Raw genomic sequence first — 24,431 nt, forward strand, 5'->3', positions numbered from 1 at the left:
CACAAAAAACAGCGGACACCATGCTCAATTTTTAAAACGCACTAAGTGACCCCTTGACCTAGTTTTTGACCCAGAAAGGCCCATGTTCTAACTTGGCCTTAAGATCATCTCCATAAAACTTCTGACCAAGTTTGGTGAAGATCGGATGTAAACTACTTGAATTAGAGAGCGGAAACCATGCTGAATGTTAAAAAACGCACTAAGTGACCCAGTGACCTAGTTTTAGGCCTGGAATGGCCCATGTTCAAACTTGTCCTAGAGATCATTTAGATAAAACTTGTTACCAAGTTTGGTTAGGATTGGATGAAAACTACTTGAATTAGAGAGCAGACAAAATGGTGAGGTTTAAATGCACTAAGATACCCCGTGACCTAGTTTTTCACCCGGCATGACCCATATTCAAACTTGACGTAGACATCATCTAGATACAACTTCTGACCAAGTTTGGTGAAGATTGGATGAAAACTACTTGAATTAGAGAGAGGACAACATTGTGATGTTTAAAACGCACTAAGTGACCCCATGACCTTGTTTTTGGCCCAGGATGACCCATATTCAAACTTGCCCTAGACATTATCAAGATACAACTTCTGACCAATTTTAGTGAAGATTGGATAAAAACTACTTAAATTAGAGAGCAAACAACATGGTGAGTTTTAAAACACACTAAGTGACCCCGTGACCTAGTTTTTGACCCGGCATGGCCCATGTTCGAACTTGACCTACACATCATCTAGTTACAACTTCTGACCAAGTGTGGTGAAGATCGGATTTAAACTACTTGAAATAGAGAGCGGACGCCATGCTCAATGTGTAAAACGTACTAAAAGACCCTGTGACCTAGTTATTGATCTGGCATGGCCTATGTTCGAACTTGGCCTTCAGATCATTTAGATAAAACTTCTGACCAAGTTTGGTGAAGATCGGATGAAAACTACTTGAATAAGAGAGAGGACACCATGCTGAATGTTAAAAAACGCATTAAGTGACCCCGTGACCTAGTTTTTGACCCGGCAAGGCCCATGTTCGAACTTGCCTTAAGATCATCTAGATACAACTTCTGACCAAGTTTGGTGAAGATCCGATGAAAACTTCTTTAATTAGAGAGCGGACAACATGCTGAATGTTTAAAACTCACTATGTGACCCCGTGACCTAGATTTTGATCTGGCAAGGCCCATGTTCGAACTTGGCCTAGACATCATGTAGATACAACTTCTGACCAAGTTTGGTGAAGATCGGATGAAAACTACTTGAATTAGAGAGCAGACAACATGCTGAATGTTTAAAATGCACTAAGTGACCCCGCGACCTAGTTTTCAACCCAGCAAGGCCCATGTTCGAACTTGGCCTAGACATCATCTAGATACAACTTCTGACCAAGTTTGGTGAAGATCGGATGAAACCTACTTGAATTAGAGAGCGGACAACATGCTGAATGTTTAAAACGCACTAAGTGACCTCATGACCTAGTTTTTGACCCGGCAAGACCCATGTTCGAACTTGGCCTAGACATCATGTAGATACAACTTCTGACCAAGTTTGGTGAAGATAGGATGAAAACTACTTAAACAAGGGTTGTTTGTAAAACATGCATGACCCCCATATGGGCTGTCCGTTGTAGTGGCAGCCATTGTGAGAATACGATTTTTGTCACTGTGACCTTGACCTTTGACCTAGTGACCTGAAAATCAATAGGGGTCATCTGCGAGTCACGATCAATGTACCTATGAAGTGTCATGATCCTAGGCAAAAGCGTTCTTGAGTTATCATCCAAAAATCATTTTACTATTTCGGGTCACCGTGACCTTGACCTTTGACCTTGTGACCTCAAAATCAATAGGGGTCATCTGCGAGTCATGATCAATCTACCTATGAAATTTCATGATCCTAGGCGTACGCGTTCTTGAGTTATCATCCGAAAACCATTTTACTATTTCGGGTCACCGTGACCTTGACCTTTGACCTAGTGACCTCAAAATCAATAGGGGTCATCTGCGAGTCATGATCAATCTACCCATGAAGTTTCATGATCCTAGGCATAAGCGTTCTTGAGTTATCATCCGGAAACCATTTAACTATTTCGGGTCACCATGACCTTGACCTTTGACCTAGTGACCTCAAAATCAATAGGGGTCATCTGCGAGTCATGATCAATCTACCCATGAAGTTTCATGATCCTAGGCGTATGCATTCTTGAGTTATCATCCGGAAACCATTTTACTATTTCGGGTCACCATGACCTTGACCTTTGACCTCAAAATCAATAGGGGTCATCTGCAAGTCATGATCAATGTACCTATGAAGTTTCATGATCCTAGTCCTAAGCATTCTTGAGTTATCATCCGGAAACCACCTGGTGGACGGACCGACCGACAGACCGACCGACCGACATGTGCAAAGCAATATACCCCCTCTTCTTCGAAGGGGGGCATAATTAGAGAGCGGACACTTAATACGGACCGACAGACAGACCAACAGACAGACCGACCGACAGACAAGTACACTCCTATATACCCCCCTAAACTTCATTTGTGGGGGTATAATTAAAGCAGAAAATGTAGGAATTTCCTACATACACTGTATAACACTTACTGATGTACTTAGGAATTTCCTACGCTTTCATCTTTAATTATATTTTTTTGCCCCCAGTAGGATGGCATATAGCAGTTGAACTGTCCGTCAGTCAATCTGTCTGTCCGTCAGTCTGCCTGTTCGAAAACTTTAACATCACCCATAACTTTTGCAATATTGAACATAGCAACTTGATATTTGGCATGCATGTGAATCTCATGGAGCTGCACATTTTGAGTGGTGAAAGGGTCAAGGTTAAGGTCATCTTTCAAAGTAAAATACATGGCTTCAGAGCGACGCAGTAGGAGGAATTGTGTTTTTAAGCAAAAAATATGTTTACGTGGAAAGTGTGTCCCTGATAAGCCTGTGCAGATTAAGCACATGCATTAGGCCCTGTTTTCCCAGAGCATGTCTCATGTATTGTTCATGGTTCAGATTATTGCGATATCGTTTGTGCCTAATATTACAGCCCTAGTGACATCTGTGTACTAATGTCTTAACCCTTTCCCACTCAGAAGCAAAGTGAAAATTGCTATGGGCAAACAGCATAAAACCAGAACAACCTGCGAGTAACTTTTATGCTGTTTGCTGCTTATCAGTATCTACGGTTTGAAACTGAAACCTTTAAAACTTGGATCTAATATGAAAGGTCTTGAATTATATTAAACTTTTGGAGAGACTACAAATGCGTAAAAATACATGTCAAGTGGTGAAGGGATAAATAGAAATTGGGATTATAACAAACGAAAATTCAATTTTTCTACATTTATTATTTTATATAATTAACTGTGAAAAAAATAATAAGCATGAACACATATTTCTAATATAAAAATATAAAAAATGAAAATCACTCAAAAAGAACAATAGCAAAACAAATCAAAATAATTCTTTTACCTAAAAGTATATAAATTCTGAAAATTCTGAACAAAAAATGTGTTTTTGGACCTCATGTTTTCGCCAGCATAGTGAGTTTTGAAAAGAGAACACAATAATGTAGCAAATTAAATGAAACATCTTTGGTAACCATGTCTTAAAAAATCATGATGATGATTGCCGATGAAATTGTTGTAACAATTATTCTGTAAATTTTCATAACTTGAAGATATAAAGAATTCTAACAAGCATTGATTCTTATGTAGACACTTATACCAGTTAACATGTAAGTAGTGTATTAGAAAGTAACAAAGATAACAAAAACATATGTATAATATACAATAAGTAAGACAACTGGTAAACATTTACTAACAAACACAAATTGAAGAACAAATAAGTTTACAACACACTGACTACAACAATTAATCATAAATCGAAAACAAATGCCAAAGAATCTATACTGAATAGAAAACTTAATTGCAACAAAAAAATATCAAAATTCGTGGAATATAAATCAGAAATAATTGATACACCATCAACACAATGACATCTACAATTGGCAGTACAAAGTAACATACACCACGTAAAATTAACAGGTGGGCTAATTATACTTATCCTACAGCTAAATGATTTTATAGAACATAATAGGACCCATACAGAAAAGATAAAGTTTATCCCACACCTATGTTTATCCCACACCTAGTCATGTGTGGAGGAAGGTCATATTACTCGGAATTAACTGTAAAGTATTCGTTTTTAGTAAAATCAAATCAGATTCAACAAAACAATTTGATACCAAGATGTAATATATTTTAAACACAAAATGCAACACAAACAGCAAAAACATATTTTACAAATATTAACATTATTAACACGTCAAACTACAAAAGTCGTATTCTTTCCCGGTAAAACTGAAGCTTTTTAGCGTTATTTTTCATTATTTCTTTAAAATCGGGGACGTAGAAGTATGATGAATTATTTTGTAGGATAAATAGAATACTATGTAAGTGTGATTGTGTATTTAAATTTATCCCTCTCGTCTCAGAAAGGCTTACAAGGCTCGGCAAGCCTCACCATGTAAACCTTTCTTTACTCGTGGGATAAATTTAAGTACGCAATCACACTAACATAGTATTCTCTATATGTATAATAGTGGCAGTGAGGAGAAAAAACTAACGATGTATTATGGGAAAATCAAAATGGCAGACCTAGACAGCAACAAAACACAATCTTTAAGAACAAACAAGAGAAAATATCTATAAAATAATCTCCAACAGAAAGTCAAATGTGCAATTGAATACATTTACCAGTTTCTTCTACTCCAAAGATCCAACCAAATTAAACAACTGCAAATAGAGATACATAATAAGTTGCCAATGAAAAAATAAATTGGAGAATACTAATAATGAATGTTTCTTTAAAAAAAAATTACAATGATGAAAAATTAACATATATGTTATTATGGATTCTGTATGTTATTAGACAAAATCTTACTTGTTTAATCACACGTGCTTTTAAATATACATATTTCCATTTCAACCATGCAATTCGAAACATATGGTTATTTTTCAAATGTTCAAATATCAGATTTTTAATTGAATTTTCTAGGAACTTTTTGAAACAAAGAAACAGGACTTAAAGAAGCATAGCTATCTGTAAATAACAACTTAACCAGTAATTTAATAACCAGTAATTTATCACTTTCAATAAGACTTAGCACAAACATGACCTGCATTATGGGAGACCTGCGCCTAATCCATGTTTGTACAGTGCTGTCCAAGATTAGCCTGCGCAGTCTGTTGAGGCTTATCAGGGATGACAATTTCCATTTTAATGGTATTTTTTGTTTAAGGACATCATGATCTCTTCTTAGCTAAGTCCATTCAATTTCAAGTACGTAAATGGGTGTCTCTGATAAGCCTGTGCAAACTGCAACACTTTAACCCTTACAATGCGGGAACCGAATTTTTAAGGCCTTTGCAAACAGTTTGGATCCTGATGAGACGCCACAGAACGTGGCGTCTCTTCAGGATCCAAACTGTTTGCTATTCTGATAGTATTCTTTGGAAAAAATCGAAGAAAATGCAAATTTTATAAATACAGCAGACGACATGTTAGCAGACGACAAATTTACCAGCATGCAAAGGGTTAAGAATATGCATTTAAGTTTAAACCCTTTTTTTACCAGAGCAAGGCTAATAATAAAGTCGAATATACATAGCAAAATCATACACCCGTATGTATAATACACACAATGCCCAACTTAATCAAAACATGAGCTTTTAGTCCTAGCTAACAGTTTATTACACATATTCTTGTTTTGCCAATAAAAATTGAAATTTTCTAAATTCCTGCTGTCCAAATTTTAAAATGTGCGCTGGAATTTTTTTTTCGTCCCTAAGGCATCTGAGATCCAAACTATTTAGAGCAGGTTGAGCGCATGAGATTTCAAGAAGTTTATGAGTTATGAGTCAACAAGTGAGCAGCAATTAAAAAAAGACAATAATTTGATAATATAACACAATTACAGACAATGTTGTAAAAATCAGACTAGTAGTAAACTAAAATTAAAATACTTTTTCTGAAGTTCAAGCCATGAGGTAAGTTAAAGCACCATGTTTGCAAAACAATTTTATAACAAATGATTTATATCCTAAGCAATAAAGTCTAGAACGTTACATATAATATGTAGGTTACTGACTTTTTTTCATTTATGGACACAAATAAATGCAAAGTAAGTTAAAGTGAATTAACTAATTTCAACAAAAAATTAATTATAAACAAATGTCAGAACATAAAAAACATACATTTAGAGAGAGACAACAATAAACCGTCGGAGACAGGTGATGCTCCCCAAAGTTGTTTTTTTTGGTCACAATATTGCATTATATATTCAGATATAAGGAAACGTCTTGAGGGCACAGTAGTTATGGGGACAATAATTTTTTTATAGAAAATTTCAAAGGGCCATACCTCTGTGAAAAATCATCCGACCAGAACCCGCTGATAATATGCACATCTCCTCTTGGTAGTGAAGCTTCCCATAAAGTTTCATTGAATTCCAGTCATTGGTTGCTGAGAAATAGCCCGGACAAAAATTGTGCACGGATGGACAGACAAACGCACACATGCACAGACAGACGAAGCGGCGACTATATGCTCTCCCCAAAATAAATTTTGGGGGAGCATAAAATTTGGAGGGTATTAAAGAGAACGCCCTTTAACAAATATTTTGGAAATAAAAGCAATAACAAAAGCAATAATTATGATCAAAACAGCCAAAGATAAATACATCTTTTAAAAACAAACCAAAAAACAAAATTCATCACCTTTTTCATTTTTATCACATTCTTGTTTTAACCAATCCTTTTTCATTGTGTCCATTACATTAATTTTAGGCAAGCAGAATATACTCTAATATTTGGACACATAAATATTCTAATACCTACAATTATAATCATAGATCTAATCATTCTGCTAGGTCTTTGAGTGGAATTATAAATCAGTAGTACTGGTAAACAATAAAAATTCTTCATTGCATATAGTGAGTGGCCTTCAATAGTGTTCCACGCTTAAGGGATGCCCTCCTTTTTTGAGCATCTGCTGTAGATTCATTCAAGGATTTGGCTGAGATCTGATCAACAAACAACAAATCTCTTGTTCTTACTGGGCTGTCCTCCTTTGCAATGTCTGTTGTCGTAGTAACCTGGCTTGGATGGTTGCCATGGCGATACATTCCTATGACACCGTCTGCAAACTCGAGAATGAAGCGGTCGAGCCATGTTATGTTGTCTGGCACAAAAATGCCACCTTCGAAAAATCCAAGGTGTCCGCCATGCCGCGTTGTCATGACAATGCAATTTTCATTTTTCTCTGAAATTGATGGAGATTATATCTACATGTATATTAGGACAAATACATATCAATTGAAGACATGCCCTCGTTCCATGGAGACAATTGTTATATCAGCAATTTTTGACCTGAAGCTAAATGAAAGTAGGCTTACCAATGAGTTGTTTGGGGTATTCCAGCAGGCATTCTGGCACCAGGGGATCATCCAGCGCATTCAGGAACAACATTGGGATTCTTATCTGCAAACATTGGAATGTTTTGGCAAAATGTCCAACCAAATTTTTTTTTCAGACAGATAACATTTTGAACTACCGGTAGATTGCGATCTTATCGGAACAAACATTCTGAGCACGTTTCATGAATATTGGGAAAATAAGAAATGTGTTTGTCAGAAACACAATGCCCCCTTTTTTTAGCTCACCTGAGCACAATGTGCTCATGGTGAGCTTTTGTGATCGCCTTTTGTCTGTCTTCCGTCGTGTGCCGTCAACATTTTGCCTTGTGAACACTCTAGAGGCCACATTTAGTGTCTGATCTTCATGAAACTTGGTCAGAACATTTGTCCCATTGATACCTCAACTGGGTCATGCTGGATCAAAAAAAAGAAAAACCTTGTGAACACTGTAGATGTCACATTTGATGCCCAATCTTCATGTAACTTTGTCAAAATGTTTGTCTAAATGATATGTTGGTTGAGTTCAAAAATGGTTCCGGTCGGTTGAAAAACATGGCCGCCAGGGGGCGGGGCAGTATTTCTTATATGGCTAAAGAGAAACCTTGTGAGCACTCTAGAAGTCACAATTTTTACCCAATCATCATGAAACTTAGTCAAAACATTGGTTTCATTGATATCTCGGACGAGTTCGAAAATGGTCCAGATCGCTGAAAAAACATGGCCGCCAGGGGGGCAGGGCAGTTTTCTCTCTATGTATATAGTGAAAACATGTGAACACTCTAGAAGTCACATTTTTGGTCCAATTTTCATGAAATTTGGTCAGAACATGTGTTTTCTGGATATGACGGTTGAGTTTGAAAATGGTTCGGATCGGTAAAAAAACATGGCCACTAGGGGGGGGGTCATTTTCCTTATATTTATATAGTAAAAAAAGCTTGTGAACACTCTAGAAGTCACATTTTTTGCCTAATCATTATAAAAAAAAATCTAAACATCGATTTTATAAATATCTCAGACGAGTTCGAAAATGGTCATGATGGGTGGAAAAACATGGCAGCCAGGGGGTGGGGCAGTTTTCTGTATATGTATATAGTAAAAATTAAGAATAGTCTTGAAAACACATTTTTTGGCCAATCTTCATAAAATTTGGTCAGAACATGTGTTTTTTGGATACAACAGTTGAGTTCGAAAATGGTTTGGATTGGTAAAAAAACATGGTTGCCAGAGGGAGTGGGGGGGCTTTTTCCTTATATCAATATAGTAAACTAGAAATGGCGCGGCAGAGGCCGACGCGTATCCCCACGCCGCATGTTTGACCTAGGGGTGCCCCATGGTTGGTAATGGGGCCATGCATACTTGAGATTGACCGTATTGTCATAAGAGAAGTTCAGTATCAATTAGAAGTGAATCGGTGTAGAAATGAAGAAATAATAGTAAAAGGCAATTTTGGGTGGGCTTGGCCTATGTGGGTGGGGTGCCCCAGGGTTGGTAATGGGGCCATACATAGTTGAGATTGACCGTATTGTCATGAGAGAGATTCAGTATCAATTTGAAGTAAATCAGTGTAGAAATGAAGAAATTATAGTAAAAGGCAATTTTGGGTGGGCTTGGCCTATGTGGGCGGGGCGCCCCAAGGGTTGGTAATGGGGCCATGCATAGTTGAGATTGACCGTATTGTCATAAGAGAGGTTCAGTATCAATTTGAAGACAATCTGTGTAGAAATGAAGAAATTATAGTAAAATAACCTAAAAAAATGAGTAAAAATCTCTGACCCGGCCCCACCCCAACCCCCATAGCTTTTGACCCAGGGTCAGATCAAAATTCCAAATAGTGCAAGGTCGCACATATGCTCATAGCTACCATGTGTGTAAGTTTCAAGGTTCTAGTGCTTATAGTGTAGGAGGAGATAGTGGCCAGGACGGACGGACGGAAGACGGAGATAACCACAATATCCCCACTTTTTCTCTGAAAAGCGTGGGGATAAAAAGCTTGTGAACACTCTAGAAGTCACATCATGCCTAATCATCATGAAATTTTGTCAAAACATTATTCTCAGACGAGTTTAAAAATGGTTGTGATCAGTGAAAAAACATGGCAGCCAGGGGGTGTATTGTAACGCCTGCCTTGTAATTGTTTACTTTGTTTTTATTCTTACAATAATGAATCTTTAAATTACAATTTTTAATAACTTATAAATTCATTAATGATAGACTAGGCATATTTTCATTGTATGATAATTGTTAAGAAATGAAATAAATGCTTTAAACTCTCTGTAAGTGTGGATGCAGATAGTTTTTATCATTGGTCAGTACTGCATCTCTTTTGACCAATGCTTATCTTTACCTGGATACTAAGAATAGCAGTGCTCTCATTTGATTGGATGTTTACCCAGGTTGCCAGCTACACCTCAGAATCAGGGAACTGGCACAGTGTTGGCCTTTCCCATAAGAACTAATCACTTGAAACATCTGGGTATAGACCGTTCCATAATTTAGTAATTACCCAATTATCTCCCCTGAATACTCTCCGCGTCCGCCATTACACTACTGCCAAACAACCGGTAACATATATAAGAGAGCACCGATTATTCAACGGGTGAATTTCTTTCTTTTTGTAAAACTTGTTTGTTTGTCATGCAAATTGTATGAAATAAAGTTTTTCTGCTAGAGGAGATGTTAAGCTAGTGTTATAACAGAAAAATGTTTGAAAAACGTGCATTTTTTAGGTATTTGTCTAGGAAAATAAACACGTTGACACATTAAAAAAACATTTAATTAAACTAAATGCAATATTTATCATTTGATTATATGCATCAATCTTAAAATCGCGTAATCCTTTGCATTCCAGTGTTGAATTGCCGCTTGTTCTGCATAATCCGATTATCTCGTTTTGATCAGATATTATCCAGACTTAACTAACAACATGGCGTCATCCCGGGGTGTCATAAACCACACTGGGTGGCAGATGACAGTCTGGTCATTAAACACAATTGATGATGCCACCATGTCTTCTCTTTCTGGTAGTATTAAGCAGTCATTTGGTTTAATATTTTACCTCCGACATACTTAACAGTTGCGTTCATTAGATATGTTACATATTGTACAAATTAAAAGTTATGTCCAATATAGAATATCAGAAATTGTACACCGTAAAGATACTAGCCCGTTTAGTCCCTGGTTTAATTTATGAAAAAAAGTATTTGATAATTATAAAAATTTACCTAAAAACATAACATTTAACGTATTTAGCGGGTATCGGTTAATTAAAAACTACGTCATTTCGTATGAAGATTTAATGTTACGACAATGCACAAACGACATCATAAAAACAAGAAATTACATTTGACACGAACGGGGGTAAATAATGTTTAAAAAAATATTAATATAGATATATGTGTGTTAAAATGTTAGATATTTGCCACTCATACTCACTAGTAACGAGTTTTCAATATACATGAATACACAGTTTAAATTGCATCATGTAAAGTTGTGTTTTTCAGTTGTATGTTAATATTCCTCAATAGCGTCATTCTCTGTACAAAACCCATCAAATTAAAATTACATGTTAATACTGTCATGCACTTCGCTTTTAATAGGGCTTTGTAGTACGTTTATTTTCAATGCACCCCTTATACTTTCTATTACTCACGTGTTTATCACACTAACGTACTCATGCCATTCATAATTATATTTTTATAATTAGATGTATTACTATTGTAATTTATTGAAGCTTTTCTGCAAAAAAATATAACGGCTTATGCATAGAGCTCTTTGTTGTGTCAAATTGCCGGCCTTTCAGTCTTCAGATTATCTTTAATTTGATGCTTATGCCGCGTTTTTAAAGTTGCAAATAAATGTATTAATAAATTCGTTTGGCGCTTAATAATATATTATTGAAATATTATTTAGGTGTTTTTTTCGGAGTTTTTTTGTGTGGATTAATTGACTAAACATTTGGTGTCGTTATCCATATGTTTTGCGTTACTTCAAAGACCTATAAAATACATTGTTTAGTATTTTTTAGCTTTATAGCTGTTAAATGATTCACAGATGAAAATATAGATATATCACATAGATCACATTCTCTTCATCTTCCGAATAATCACATAAAATATCTTCAAGATCAATATCACTCTCTCACGATAAAAAGCTCGTTTTTTAACGTGACAAAGTTCCATCACAAAAAAAATAAATATAAATCCAAACCACAATTTTTTATCTTTGATATCAGTTAGAACAAGAAAAATAAAGGAAGGCGTATCAAACATATCATACTTAATATAATATGTTATGATTTTGGAATGTAGATTTTTACCACATGAGACCAATTACAAACAATTAGCGGCAATTAATTGCGCGAGAATCTTTAATAAGTATTAATTAAAATATAAATTGCTTGATGTTGCGGCTATTAAAATCAACACAACAATACATGCGTGAATTGTTTGTGAAACGTTAAAAGTAACAAGTCTAATCAAAGACATAGTATGAGCGACTGAACCGGCAAATTTTCGCCGATGATTACCACTTGATTACAGATATAAAAAAACAAATACACGAAAGCATTTTAAACATTTTATTTGTAACAATCAATCTCAACTTCAAACAATCATTTAAACAACAAAAATGTGATAATCGCCTCACATTAATTCATTAAGTAATTTATTTATCCGACAACGGTTAAGCGGGTATTCTCTACGTTTTTGGCTTTTGGAATCGCAGTCTCGCACCAGTTAGCAGCAGTGTAATGGCGGACAGTCACGTGACTGACAATATGGCGGCGGTCAATTTATCGATTATGGAACGGTCTATACAAGTGAAAGAATAATGTTAGAACCCCTGGCTCTAAGTTGAAAGAGTTAGTCCACTAATTGAAAGGTTGGGGTTAGTGAATTACTAACCTGCCAGACCTGTTTAGTGTAGCAACTGCTAGTTTTATCATGGAGGTGAGTTTAATGTTGTAAGTTGAAATTTCACTTAGTAAAAGTGACTTAGTCTTATTTTTCTCTAAATGAAAATATTGAATTAGTGATTTACTGTGTTTCACTAACTGGGAATGTTAAGTTAGTGGAGTTAGTTTTGTTCTTTTAACTAAGTGCGATTATTAACTAAGTGATAACTAAGGCAAAGTGGCTTAGTATTTTTTTTCTCTAAGTGAAAATATTGAGTTAGTGATTTAATAAAGAACAGGACTTAGTGAATTTATGCAACAACAAGTTAGTGTTTTTAATAAGTGATGAGTGAACATAGTGAACTCATTAAATGACAAATCTCAGCTAGTCTTTTATTAAAGTGACTTAGTGTGTTGTGATTAACGCAAGTTATGAGTGATTAATCAAAGCCGAAGAAATGGATTTAAACTGTTTGTTTTCTTTAAGTGTCTTACATTAGACTTAAGTGTATAATACAATGAAAGTGAGTTTATAATTATTTGTTTTGTGAAAGTGAAGTTTGTGAGTGAATTCAATTATAGTGATCATGGGTGTTTGTTTATCCTAGTGCTTTATTCAGGCATTTGCCTCATACTGAACACAAACTGTTGGCCAAGTTTAGGCATGAAAGTGTATAATTGTTTTTGAAACCTTGTTTTAACTATGATTAACTTTTGAAAGTTTATGAACTGTATTTCTATATTAATTGTTTGCATTGTTTGCATTATTGCTTAAGTATAAATGATGAATGTTTGGAAAGAATAAAAATAGTTTAGTCACATTTTTGTTGATTTTTCTTGTGCCTCAAGCTAGGCTCAGATGAGGCCCCGAGTAGCTTTCTTCGTCACAGTATGTGATAAATAAATAATAATTAAAATTCTTGACTTCATTTTAATTTGATAGCCGGCATGACGGGTGAAACGCTTCAGTATATAGAGAAAACATGTGAACAGTCTAGAAGACACATTTTTTGCCAATCTTCATGAAATTTGGACATATCTTGGAAGAGTTAAACAAGAGGGCCTGAAAGGCCCAAAGTCGCTCACCTGAGATAAAAATAAATGACCTGTTCTTTGTAGCCCAAGATATCAATGAAACAAATGTTCTAACCAAGTTTCATGAAGAATGAACAACAAATGGCCCCCTGGCGGCCATGTTTTTTTAACAGAGCTGAACCATTTTTGAACTCTTCCAAGATATGTCCAAATTTCATGAAGATAATGTCTTCTAGACTGTTCACTTGTTTTCACTATTTACATATAAAGAAAACTGCCCCACTGCCTGGTGCCCATGTTTTTCCACTTATCATGACCATTTTTAAACTCGTCCGAGACATCCACATAACTAATGTTTTGACAAAATTTTATGATGATTAAGCAAAAAATGTGACTTCTAGAATGTTCAAAAGCTTTTTTACTATATAAATATAAGAAAAAAGACCCCCCCCCCCCCCTGGCGGCCATGTTTTTATTATAGATCCAAACCATTTTCAAACTCAACTGTCGTATCCAGGTGTGGTAGTGGGGTCTCGTTTACTTACGCAAGTGAACTGGTCATGGGATGGTTACGAGTTATGTAACTTTGTGAGCACTTATGTAATGCGGAAATATTTATTCCACAATCGCTTATTTCCGGTCAGGATGACACTGCTGACTGGTTGTAATTAAATTAAGTAAAGGTATTGCTGTTTACTTGAATCATTTTATAAACATATTATTCAACAGTAGGCTGTTTTACACTAAACAATTTAGAAATATGAAAATGTATCAATTTTATATTTCATTTCATTAATATTGTGTATCATTCATTACCGTTTTATTTTCAATTTTCTGACATCGTTTAAATACATAAAGCCTGAAAATGATTAATGTTGATAAATGAACTCGGCAAATAAGAAAGGTAAATCTTGATTTTGAAGGTTATTCTGATTCTGTTTTTTATCTCCAGAAACTTATAATTGGAATGATTTCTTTATTGTTTTCATAGAGTATCCATTTGATATTTGTTAAAATATCTTAAATATGATTATATAGAGTGAATCATTATGGAATCTTGTTTTGATATGAAGTTCCCATTTAAATTACATATTTTTCTGTTAATTGTTAAAAACATGCATTAAATACTCCCACTGTGAAATAAGATATATTAAACAGTTCCACCAGCTTTTATTACTGGCCACTGTTTAACATCTGGCATACAGCACAGTGAGAGGGTCAGTAAGCTGAGTGGTAAATAGTTACACACTGCAATGATCAATATCTGGGGTCTAACAAATTCTAGAGCAGAACTAACAAGATGCGTTTGTGAAACACAATGTCCCCCTATATGACGTTTGACCTTGAAGGATGGCCTTGACCTTGTGAAGGATGACCTTGACCTTTCACCACTCAAAATGTGCAGCTCCATGAGATACACATGCATGCCAAATATCAAGTTGCTACCTTCAATATTGCAAAAGTATTCATAAAATAAGCGATTTGGGCCACATATATTTGACCTCTGACCTTGAAGGATGACCTTGACCTTGACCTTTCACCACAAAAAATGTGCAGCTCCATGAGATGCACATGCATGCCAAATATCAAGTTGCTATCTTCAATATTGCAAAAGTATTTATAAAATAAGTGATTTGGGCCACATATATTTGACCTCTGACCTTGAAGGATGACCTTGACCTTTCACCACTCAAAATGTGCAGCTCCATGAGATACACATGCATGCCAAATATCAAGTTGCTATCTTCAATATTGCAAAAGTATTCATAAAATGAGAGATTTTGGCCACATATATTTGACCTCTGACCTTGAAGGATGACCTTGACCTTGACCTTTCACCACTCAAAATGTGCAGCTCCATGAGAAACACATGCATGCCAAATATCAAGTTGCTATATTTAATATAGCAAAAGTTATTGCAAAATGTTTAAGTTGGCGCAAACAGACCAACCAACAGACCAACAGACCAACCAACCAACCAACAGACAGGGCAAAAACAATATGTCCCCCACTACTATAGTGGGGGACATAAAAATAGATTGGGGAATATGACTCAGCAGGTTAAACAAGGGAGATAGATACTGCAAATTTGTGTACATGTTGTTTTTCTTTCAGCTATCTCTTAGTTGATAGGCTTGCCATAAGTAATAATGACTAAAACAGTTGTTATTTATGAAAATTCTGTGTTATGAAAAATTAAATAAAACAGTTAATGGTACATAATAATGACATAATAAAACCAAACTTTACTACACAGGAAACAAATGTTCTGACCAAATTTCATGAAGATTGGGCAACTGAATTAAATTAATAAAAATAAAGACGTTATGAATAAATGGTGATATTTTATTTTCAGAATCTATACATTATTGCAAGTTTAATATGCAAAATAGGAAGGATATTAACTTAATATTATCTTCATTGTAAGAATACATTAAAGCAGCACTTTATAACATAAATAGAGTGTTGACAAGGTTTTACTATAGTCATATAAGAAAAAATGCCCCGCCCCCTGGCGGCCATGTTTTTCAACAAACCTGCATCATTTTTAAACTTGTCCAAGATATTAATGGGATGAATCTTCTGACCAAGTTTCATAAAGATCGGACAATAAATGTAGCCTCTAGAGTGTTAACAAGATTTTATTATAGCAATATATAGCCATATAAGGAAAAATGCCCCGCCCCTTGGCAGCCATGTTTTTCAAGCAAAGGTTACTATTTTTGAACTCATCCAAGATATCATTGGGACAAATCTTCTGAGCAAGTTTCATGATGATCGGAAAATAAATGTGACCTCTAGAGTGTTAACAAGGTTTTAATATAGCCATATAAGGAAAAATGCCCCTCCCCCTGGGGGCCATGTTTTTCAACCAACCGGCATCATTTTCAAACTCGTCCAAGATATTATTGGGCTGAATCTTCTGACCAAGTTACATGAAGATCGGACAATAAATGTGGCCTCTAGAGTGTTAACAAGGTTTTACTATAGCCATATAAGGAAAAATGTCCCCCCCTGGCGCCCATGTTTTTCAACCAACCGGCATCATTTTCGAACTCGTCCAAGATATTATTGAGATGAATCTTCTGATCAAGTTTCATGAAGATCGGGCAATAAATGTGGCCTCAAGAGTGTTAACAAGGTTTTACTATAGCCATATAAGGAAAATGCCCCGCCCCTTGGAAGCCATGTTTTTCAAGCAAACGTAACCATTTTCAAACTCATCCAAGATATCATTGAGACCAATCTTCTGACCAAATTTCATGAAGATTGGACAATTAATGTGGCCTCTAAAGTGTTATCAAGGCAAATGTTGACGACGGACAAAAGGCAATACAAAAGCTCACCATGAGCACGTTGTATTCAGGTAAGCTAAAAATGGTTCAGGTCTGTTGAAAAAACATGGCCGCCAGGGGGCCATGTGTTGTTCATTCTTCATAAAACTTGGTTAGAACATTTGTTCCATTTATATCTTGGGCTGCAAAGAACAGGTCATTTTTTTTTTATCTCAGGTGAGCGACTTTGGGCCTTTCAGGCCCTCTTGTTTTAATTATAACCCTTTAAAAAATATTTATTCCCTTGCGAAATTGATCTGTACCTGCAAAATGATATAAAATAGAATTATCTCCCTTTAAAGCTTGTTACTTCACTTGGATTTTGTTTTTTGACCTTTGACCTTAAAGGATGACTTGACCTTTCACCACTCAAAATGTGCAGCTCCATGAGATACACAAGCATGCTAAATATCAAGTTGCTATCTTCAATTTGCAAAAGTAATGGCCAATGTTAAAGTTTTCGGACGGACGCACAGACCGACTGACAGTTCAACTGCTATATGCCTCCCTACCGGGATTTCAAGACATTAAACTAGGTTTCAATATAGCTATAATGTATAAGGGAAACTTCACTGGCCCCTGGCGGCAATGTTTATCAATAGATTGGAACCATTGCTGAACTTGGCCAAGATATTATGAGAACAAATCTTCTGAGCAAGTTTCATTATGAATGAACTAAAAATGTGACTTCAAGAGTGTTAAATGTTCACTACAGCCATATTTTTTAAAAACCTGGTGGACATATTTTTAAAAACTGAGGCCATTTTTTAACGCCGCACAGATATCATTAGAACAAATGTTTTGACAATGTTTCATAAATATTGAAATAAAAATGTGACTTCTAGAGTGTTAACAAGCTTACTCTTTAATATGACCTAGTTTATTTCATCTAACATGACCCAGTTTTACACTCCTGATATGATAGGGACAAATGTTTCATGATGATAAGAATACGAATGATAATCCTAGAGTGTTGACAAGGTTTTACTATTGACCAATACAACAAGAGATGTGTTTGTCGGAAACACAATGCCCCCTATTGCGCCGCTTTGAAATAAAATTTCAATATATCATTTGGCAGGTTTAGAAATTATCTCCCTTTTAAAGCTTGTTACTTCCCTTGGATTGTATATTTTGACTTTTGACCTTGAAGGATGACCATGACCTTTTACCACTCAAACTGTGCAGCTTCTTGAGATACACATGCATGGCAAATATCAAGTTGCTATCTTCAATATTCAAAATGTTATTGCAAAAGCCAGCCAGCCAGCCAGCCAGCCAGCCAGCCAGCCAGCCAGCCAGCCCTATTAGTCATTTAAAAACTTACATTGTTAAGGAAGTACGCTGAGCTCTCTGCATGATAATATTCGTCAGCCGACTTGCAGCCAGCCAGGCAACTGAAACAGATTGACTTAATGAGAAATAAAGTTATCAAACAGCTATCTATTTTCCAAATTATGTCGCACTCTTAGATATGTTGCTTTCCCTTATTTAATCATATTTTGTATTTCAGCCATATAAAAGACACTTTCAGAATATAAGTGGCACATAAAACATGCATTCTTAAAAGTTAACAGATTGGTCAAGAAGTCTACACAATAGGTCAAAACACATGCTGAGCGTGTTTTCACAGCAACTCAATTACTAACAAGGGCTGTTTGTAAAACATGCATGCCCCCCATATGGGCTGTCAGTTGAAGTGGCAGCCATTGTGTGAATACTTTTTTTGGCACTGTGACCTTGACCTTTGACCTAGTGACCTGAAAATCAATAGAGGTCATCTGCGAGTCATGATCAATGTACCAATGAAGTTTCATGATCCTAGGCGTAAGCTTTCTTGAGTTATCATCCGGAAACCATTTTACTGTGTCAAGTCACCGTGACCTTGACCTTTGACCTAGTGACCTGAAAGTCAATAGGGGTCATCTGCGAGTCATGATCAATGTACCTATGAAGTTTCATGATCCTAGGCATAAGAGTTCTTGAGTTATCATCCAGAAACCATTTTACTATTTCGGGTCACCGTGACCTTGACCTTTGACCTGAAAATCAATAGGGGTCATCTGCGAGTCATGATCAATGTACCTATGAAGTTTCATGATCCTAAGCATAAGCATTCTTGAGTTATCATCCGGAAACCATTTTACTATTTCGGGTCACCGCGACCTTGACCCTTGACCTAGTGACCTGAAAATCAATAGGGGTCATCTGCGAGTCATGATCAATGTACCTATAAAGTTTCATGATCCTAGGCATATGCGTTCTTGAGTTATCATCCGGAAACCATTTTACTATTTCGGGTCACCGTGACCTTGACCTTTGACCTAGCGACCTCAAAATCAATAGGGGTCATCTGCGAGTCATAATCAATGTACCTATGAAGTTTCATGATCCTAGGCCTAAGCGTTCTTGAGTTATCATCCGGAAACCATCTGGTGGACGGACGGATATACGGACGGAAGGACGGACCGACATTTGCAAAACAATATACCCCCTCTTCTTCGAAGGGGGACATAAATATAACCTGTGTGGTCTGGATTTTCATGCATTCTTTTTCTATCACATTCCTTCTTTTTTATAGAGAAAAAGGATAACCTGATTCAACAAGACAAAAAATTATTTTTTTTATGTAATCCACTTAAAAGTGTGCACCGCCATTGACAGCAATCGAACAGCCAATCAGCGCTCAGGCAGCCAAATACACACCGTCCATGTGGAGGGTGTACACAATAACAATAACCAATCTGAGTAACTGTAAAGTTGAAGATACTGCATAATTAATATGATTTTTAATTTAGATAAATTTCAATTCCAAAATGTTTGTGATATAAATAAGTATAAATGCAGTAAAAAAAATACCCAAAGTAAAAGATCTTTTTGCTCTCTGCACTACAGTATTTTTATTTAACAAGAGCACCGCATAACGGGTACCAACGCTCTGCTGCGGGTGCATTTTTGAATAAATGAAAGCTTGTCAGATTTTTTTTTTTTTAGAGGTTACAGTGACCTTGACCTTTGACCTAGTGACCCCAAAATGGGTTTGGCGTGTAGAATTCATCAAGGTACATCCACATATGAAGTTTCAAAGTTGTAGGTGGATGCACTTTGATTTTAGAGCCAATGTAATGGTTTTAGCACGACGCCGGCGGACTGCTGACGGCTATGACAATACCTCGGGTTTTCTCCGAAAACAGCCAAGCTAAAAATCAATACACAAAAAAACAAAATTTAATTATACCCCCATCCCCCACCCAAAGAAATAATATCAAACATATATTTCAACACAACAAAATTTAAACTTTGTAATATGAAGGAAGCATGTTGCATGATAGTTTATATCCTAATTCAAGGGGTTTTATAGCTCTAAAGCGGACATTTTTTTAAAGTTAGAAAATGTGGATTAAAAAAATAAAACATAATCAAGAATTAAAGCTTTAGCTAAACAAGGGCTGTTTGTAAAACATGCATGCCCCCCACATGGGCTGTCCGTTGTAGTGGCAGCCATTGTGTGAATACGTTTTTTGTCACTGTGACCTTGACCTTTGACCTAGTGACCTGAAAATCAATAGGGGTCATCTGCAAGTCATGATCAATGTACCTATGAAGTGTCATGATCCTGGGCAAAAGCGTTTTTGAGTTATCATCTGGAAACAATTTTACTGTTTCGGGTCACCGTGACCTTGACCTTTGACCTAGTGACCTGAAAATCAATATGGGTCATCTGCGAGTCATGATCAATGTACCTATGAAGTTTCATGATCCTAGGCGTAAGCCTTCTTGAGTTATCATCCGGAAACCATTTAACTATTTCGGGTCACCCTGACCTTGACCTTTGACCAAGTGACCTGAAAATCAATAGGGGTCATCTGCGAGTCATGATCAATCTACCCATGAAGTTTTATGATCCTAGGCATATGTGTTCTTGAGTTATCATCCGGAAACCATTTTGCTATTTCGGATTACCATGACCTTGACCTTTGACCTAGTGACCTCAAAATCAATAGGGGTCATCTGCAAGTCATGATCTATCTACCTATGAAGTTTCATGATCCTAGGCGTATGCGTTCTTGAGTTATCATCCGGAAACCATTTTACTATTTTGGGTCACCGTGACCTTGACCTTTGACCTAGTAACCTCAAAATCAATAGGGGTCATCTGCAAGTCATGATCAATCTACCTATGAAGTTTCATGATCCTAGGCATATGCGTTCTTGAGTTATCATCCGGAAACCATTTTACTATTTCGGGTCACCATGACCTTGACCTTTAACCTAGTGACCTCAAAATCAATAGGGGTCATCTGCGAGTCATGATCTATCTACCTATGAAGTTTCATGATCCTAGGCCTAAGCGTTCTTGAGTTATCATCCGGAAACCACCTGGTGGACGGACCGACCGACAGACCGACATGTGCAAAGCAATATACCCCCTCTTCTTCGAAGGGGGGCATAAAAATGCAATGAAAGGAATGTTTTTGTGGTCGGCTCTTAAAGTAGATAACACTAAACTCTCACACTATGTAAAATGGGCAATTACCAGGTGTAGTTGTCATCAATGTCATATAAGGAAGTGGCCTTGAACACTTTGTCCTCCTTTTTGAACCCATATTTAATACTCCCCTCCTCTGAGAACAGCGTTGCCCTGTGTCGAGACAGCAGCCGGCGTATATTGAGAGTCATAAGGTAGGTGTATATACGCCGACAATTACCCCACTGCATCAGCTGCTCCTTGCACCTGCAAAGAAATGTGTGTCACAATTATTTGTGGATAAGTACATGCAATGTGTTGAACTGCATTTAAGATTACAGAATAAAATAAGTAAACGTAATCATTTGTGGGAGCAGTGGTCTAATGGTAGGACGCTGGCTTAGGTATCGAGAGGTCCTGTGTTCGAATCCTGCCCTGACCACTGGAATTTCCTTGAGCAAGAAATTTCTCCCACATTTGCTCCTCTCCACCCAGGTGTATAAATAGGTACCTGTGAGGGAAATAAGCCAATGTGCCGATGCTGCATACTGCGCCAAGATGTTAACAGACGTATTATGACCCAGTGATCATGGAAAAATGTAAAGCGCTTCTGAACGCACATACCAGAGCTCTAGATAACGGCCGTACATACGGCTTTTTAATGAAGGTTTACGCATTTATTTTTATAAACTGGCCGTACAATTACGACTTCAATATCCCTTTTACGCATTTACGAAAAACATCTGGCCGTATCGATACGTCCGCGTCAGCGCGGCGAGATTGGTTGGTCTGTAACCTAACGGCGCTTTTCGTTAATTAAAATTACCGAAAAGTTTGAGACTGGGCTCTGATATGTATGTCTATTCCGTCGCGTCATTTTCGATACTCGTAAACCCGTCAAAAACAATATGGCTATGCGCAAGGGGAGGCCAGCTAAGCCGCTTTCTGTTAAAAAAAACACTTTATTAGGCTACATAAGGTCGTCTAACCATCATGAAATCCAATGTGCTAGCTCAGAAAATGACATTGTCGCCCCGATATTGGACAATTTAATTGCATTGGTGGCAAAAAAGGAAGAAAGCATGATGGGAACCATATCCGAACCAAAACTGTTGAGGATTCATTTTAGCATCTATTGCACTTGTTATGGCAGTGTCTAGCGTAGAATGCGAACGTACTTTTAGTGCCCAGAATAGACTTAAGGTTAAATACAGAGCTTCTTTAAGTACAGATAAACTTGATGTTCTTCTTAAAATCAGTATTTAGCTGCAGCAGTTTGATCCAGTGCCAGCAGTGAAAAAATGGTTAAGTTACAAGAAAAGGAGAAAGAAAAGACTTCGTGAAGCATATAAACCAAGGAAAAAGGCTAAAACATGTTAATATCAGATTGACTGTATTACAGTTGAAGTGTTTGCTTAAGCTTTTCTGACAGTGATATTAGTCTTCTATTACTTAGTTTACGTGTTGGCTTGTATTTTTGTCAATAAAAATGAAGAAATAGTATTAAGTTATGAGTTTTAATGTGTTTTGTATTTTCATCATAATTAAAGAAGCTAAATATGTTTATTATAATTGTTGCAAATGTTTCTGAAAAGTCAGTTATACACCCTTCAATATCCAAGAACACAGGTAGTACAGTACTACCTGTATTTTTGGATATGGTAGTACAGGTACTAATTGATTTTCAGCGTTACTCCTTTTCTTTCTGTCAGTGGCAGTACCGGTACTAATTTCACAAATCCTTATCTAGAGCTCTGGCACATACGGTATGAAAAGGGTGCTATATAAATGTGGTATACAAAAAAAAAAAGAAGTAATTATCATTTGGGGCAGGTTCTGAATCTGAGCCTCATTCTGGGAAAATGGGGCTTGTTTCATGTGTGTAAAGTGTGGTCACAGATTAGTCTGTTCAAGCCACACAGGCTTATCAGGGTAAATAGTTCTGCCTAAACTACATTTTAACTTAGAAGAGACTCCATTCAAACAAAAAATACAAAAATACCATAAGAGCGTAAAGTGAATAGCCTGTGTGGACTGCTCAGGCTTATTTTTGACAGCACTTTATGCGCATGCATTAAACCTTGTTTTCCCAGAGCAAGGCTTATCTGTATGCTCATACTTGTTTATCTCGTATCCTTGGCACACTGAAAGCCCACACAGTATGTCGCGCTGATGGTCCAGATTTTCTCCCAGGTACTTGGTGACAATGTTTCCTCCCATGCTGAACCCGACCACGATGATCTTGGTGCCTGGGAACAGCTCCTTGAGGTGTTCTACCATGTGACTGTACTCCTCGGTACCTCCTAGAAAATGTTAGCAATGAGTATTTTCTAATTGAGACAGAGTCTCGCTCTGGTTTTATGGGGTTTAAAGGCTCTATAAAGGTCACAAATCCAATTATTATGCATATCTACTGGTCTAATTTTTACCGGATTTCAGTTACTCTTGCATAAAAACTGCTAATAACACAGCTTAGGTACAACGTTGTCAAGAATTATGGAAGATAAACCCGTTTCATAATTGGAAGAAATGTTTACATTTTTGCAACTAACGTGATGTGTAGCCTCAGAGCGTTGACATATGCTAAACAAGATGCGTTTGTGAAACACAATGTCCCCCTATATGATGTTTGACCTTGAAGGATGACTTTGACCTTGTGAAGGATGACCTTGACCTTGACCTTTCACCACTCAAAATGTGCAGCTCCATGAGATACACATGCATGCCAAATATCAAGTTGCTATCTTCAATATTGCAAAAGAATTCATAAAATAAGCGATTTGGGTCACATATATTTGACCTCTGACCTTGAAGGATGACCTTGGCCTTGACTTTTCACCACTCAAAATGTGCAGCTCCATGAGATGCACATGCATGCCAAATATCAAGTTGCTATCTTCAATATTGCAAAAGTATTTATAAAATAAGCGATTTGGGCCACATATATTTGACCTCTGACCTTGAAGGATGACCTTGACCTTTCACCACTCAAAATGTGCAGCTCCATGAGATACACATGCATGCCAAATATCAAGTTGCTATCTTCAATATTGCAAAAGTATTCATAAAATGAGCGATTTTGGCCACATATATTTGACCTCTGACCTTGAAGGATGTCCTTGACCTTGACCTTTCACCACTCAAAATGTGCAGCTTCATGAGATACATATGCATGCCAAATATGAAGTTGCTATCTTCAATATAGCAAAAGTTATTGCAAAATGTTAAA

The 24,431-nt window shown here is 36.6% G+C and overlaps 1 protein-coding gene across 5 annotated transcripts in view; it reads right to left on the reverse strand.

Annotated features, from left to right (window-relative positions):
* Positions 1-3,323: 3,323 nt before the first annotated feature.
* The window catches only part of LOC127875288 (monoacylglycerol lipase ABHD2-like), a 70,599-nt gene continuing 49,491 nt past the window's right edge, over positions 3,324-24,431 (reverse strand). For 4 of the 5 annotated variants that reach the window (XM_052420247.1, XM_052420246.1, XM_052420250.1 and 1 more), the window contains 5 exons: positions 23,322-23,505; positions 21,272-21,469; positions 18,062-18,131; positions 7,453-7,537; positions 3,324-7,319 (listed from right to left, as the gene is read on the reverse strand). In XM_052420247.1, coding sequence (XP_052276207.1) covers positions 6,979-7,319; positions 7,453-7,537; positions 18,062-18,131; positions 21,272-21,469; positions 23,322-23,505 — 878 coding nt within the window. In that variant the 3' untranslated portion in view covers positions 3,324-6,978. The remainder of the gene's footprint in view (positions 7,320-7,452; positions 7,538-18,061; positions 18,132-21,271; positions 21,470-23,321; positions 23,506-24,431) is intronic. The other variant, XM_052420248.1, reaches the window with a different exon arrangement.

The sequence above is a fragment of the Dreissena polymorpha genome, chromosome 3 (assembly GCF_020536995.1).
Source record: "Dreissena polymorpha isolate Duluth1 chromosome 3, UMN_Dpol_1.0, whole genome shotgun sequence".
NCBI lineage: Eukaryota > Metazoa > Mollusca > Bivalvia > Myida > Dreissenidae > Dreissena > Dreissena polymorpha.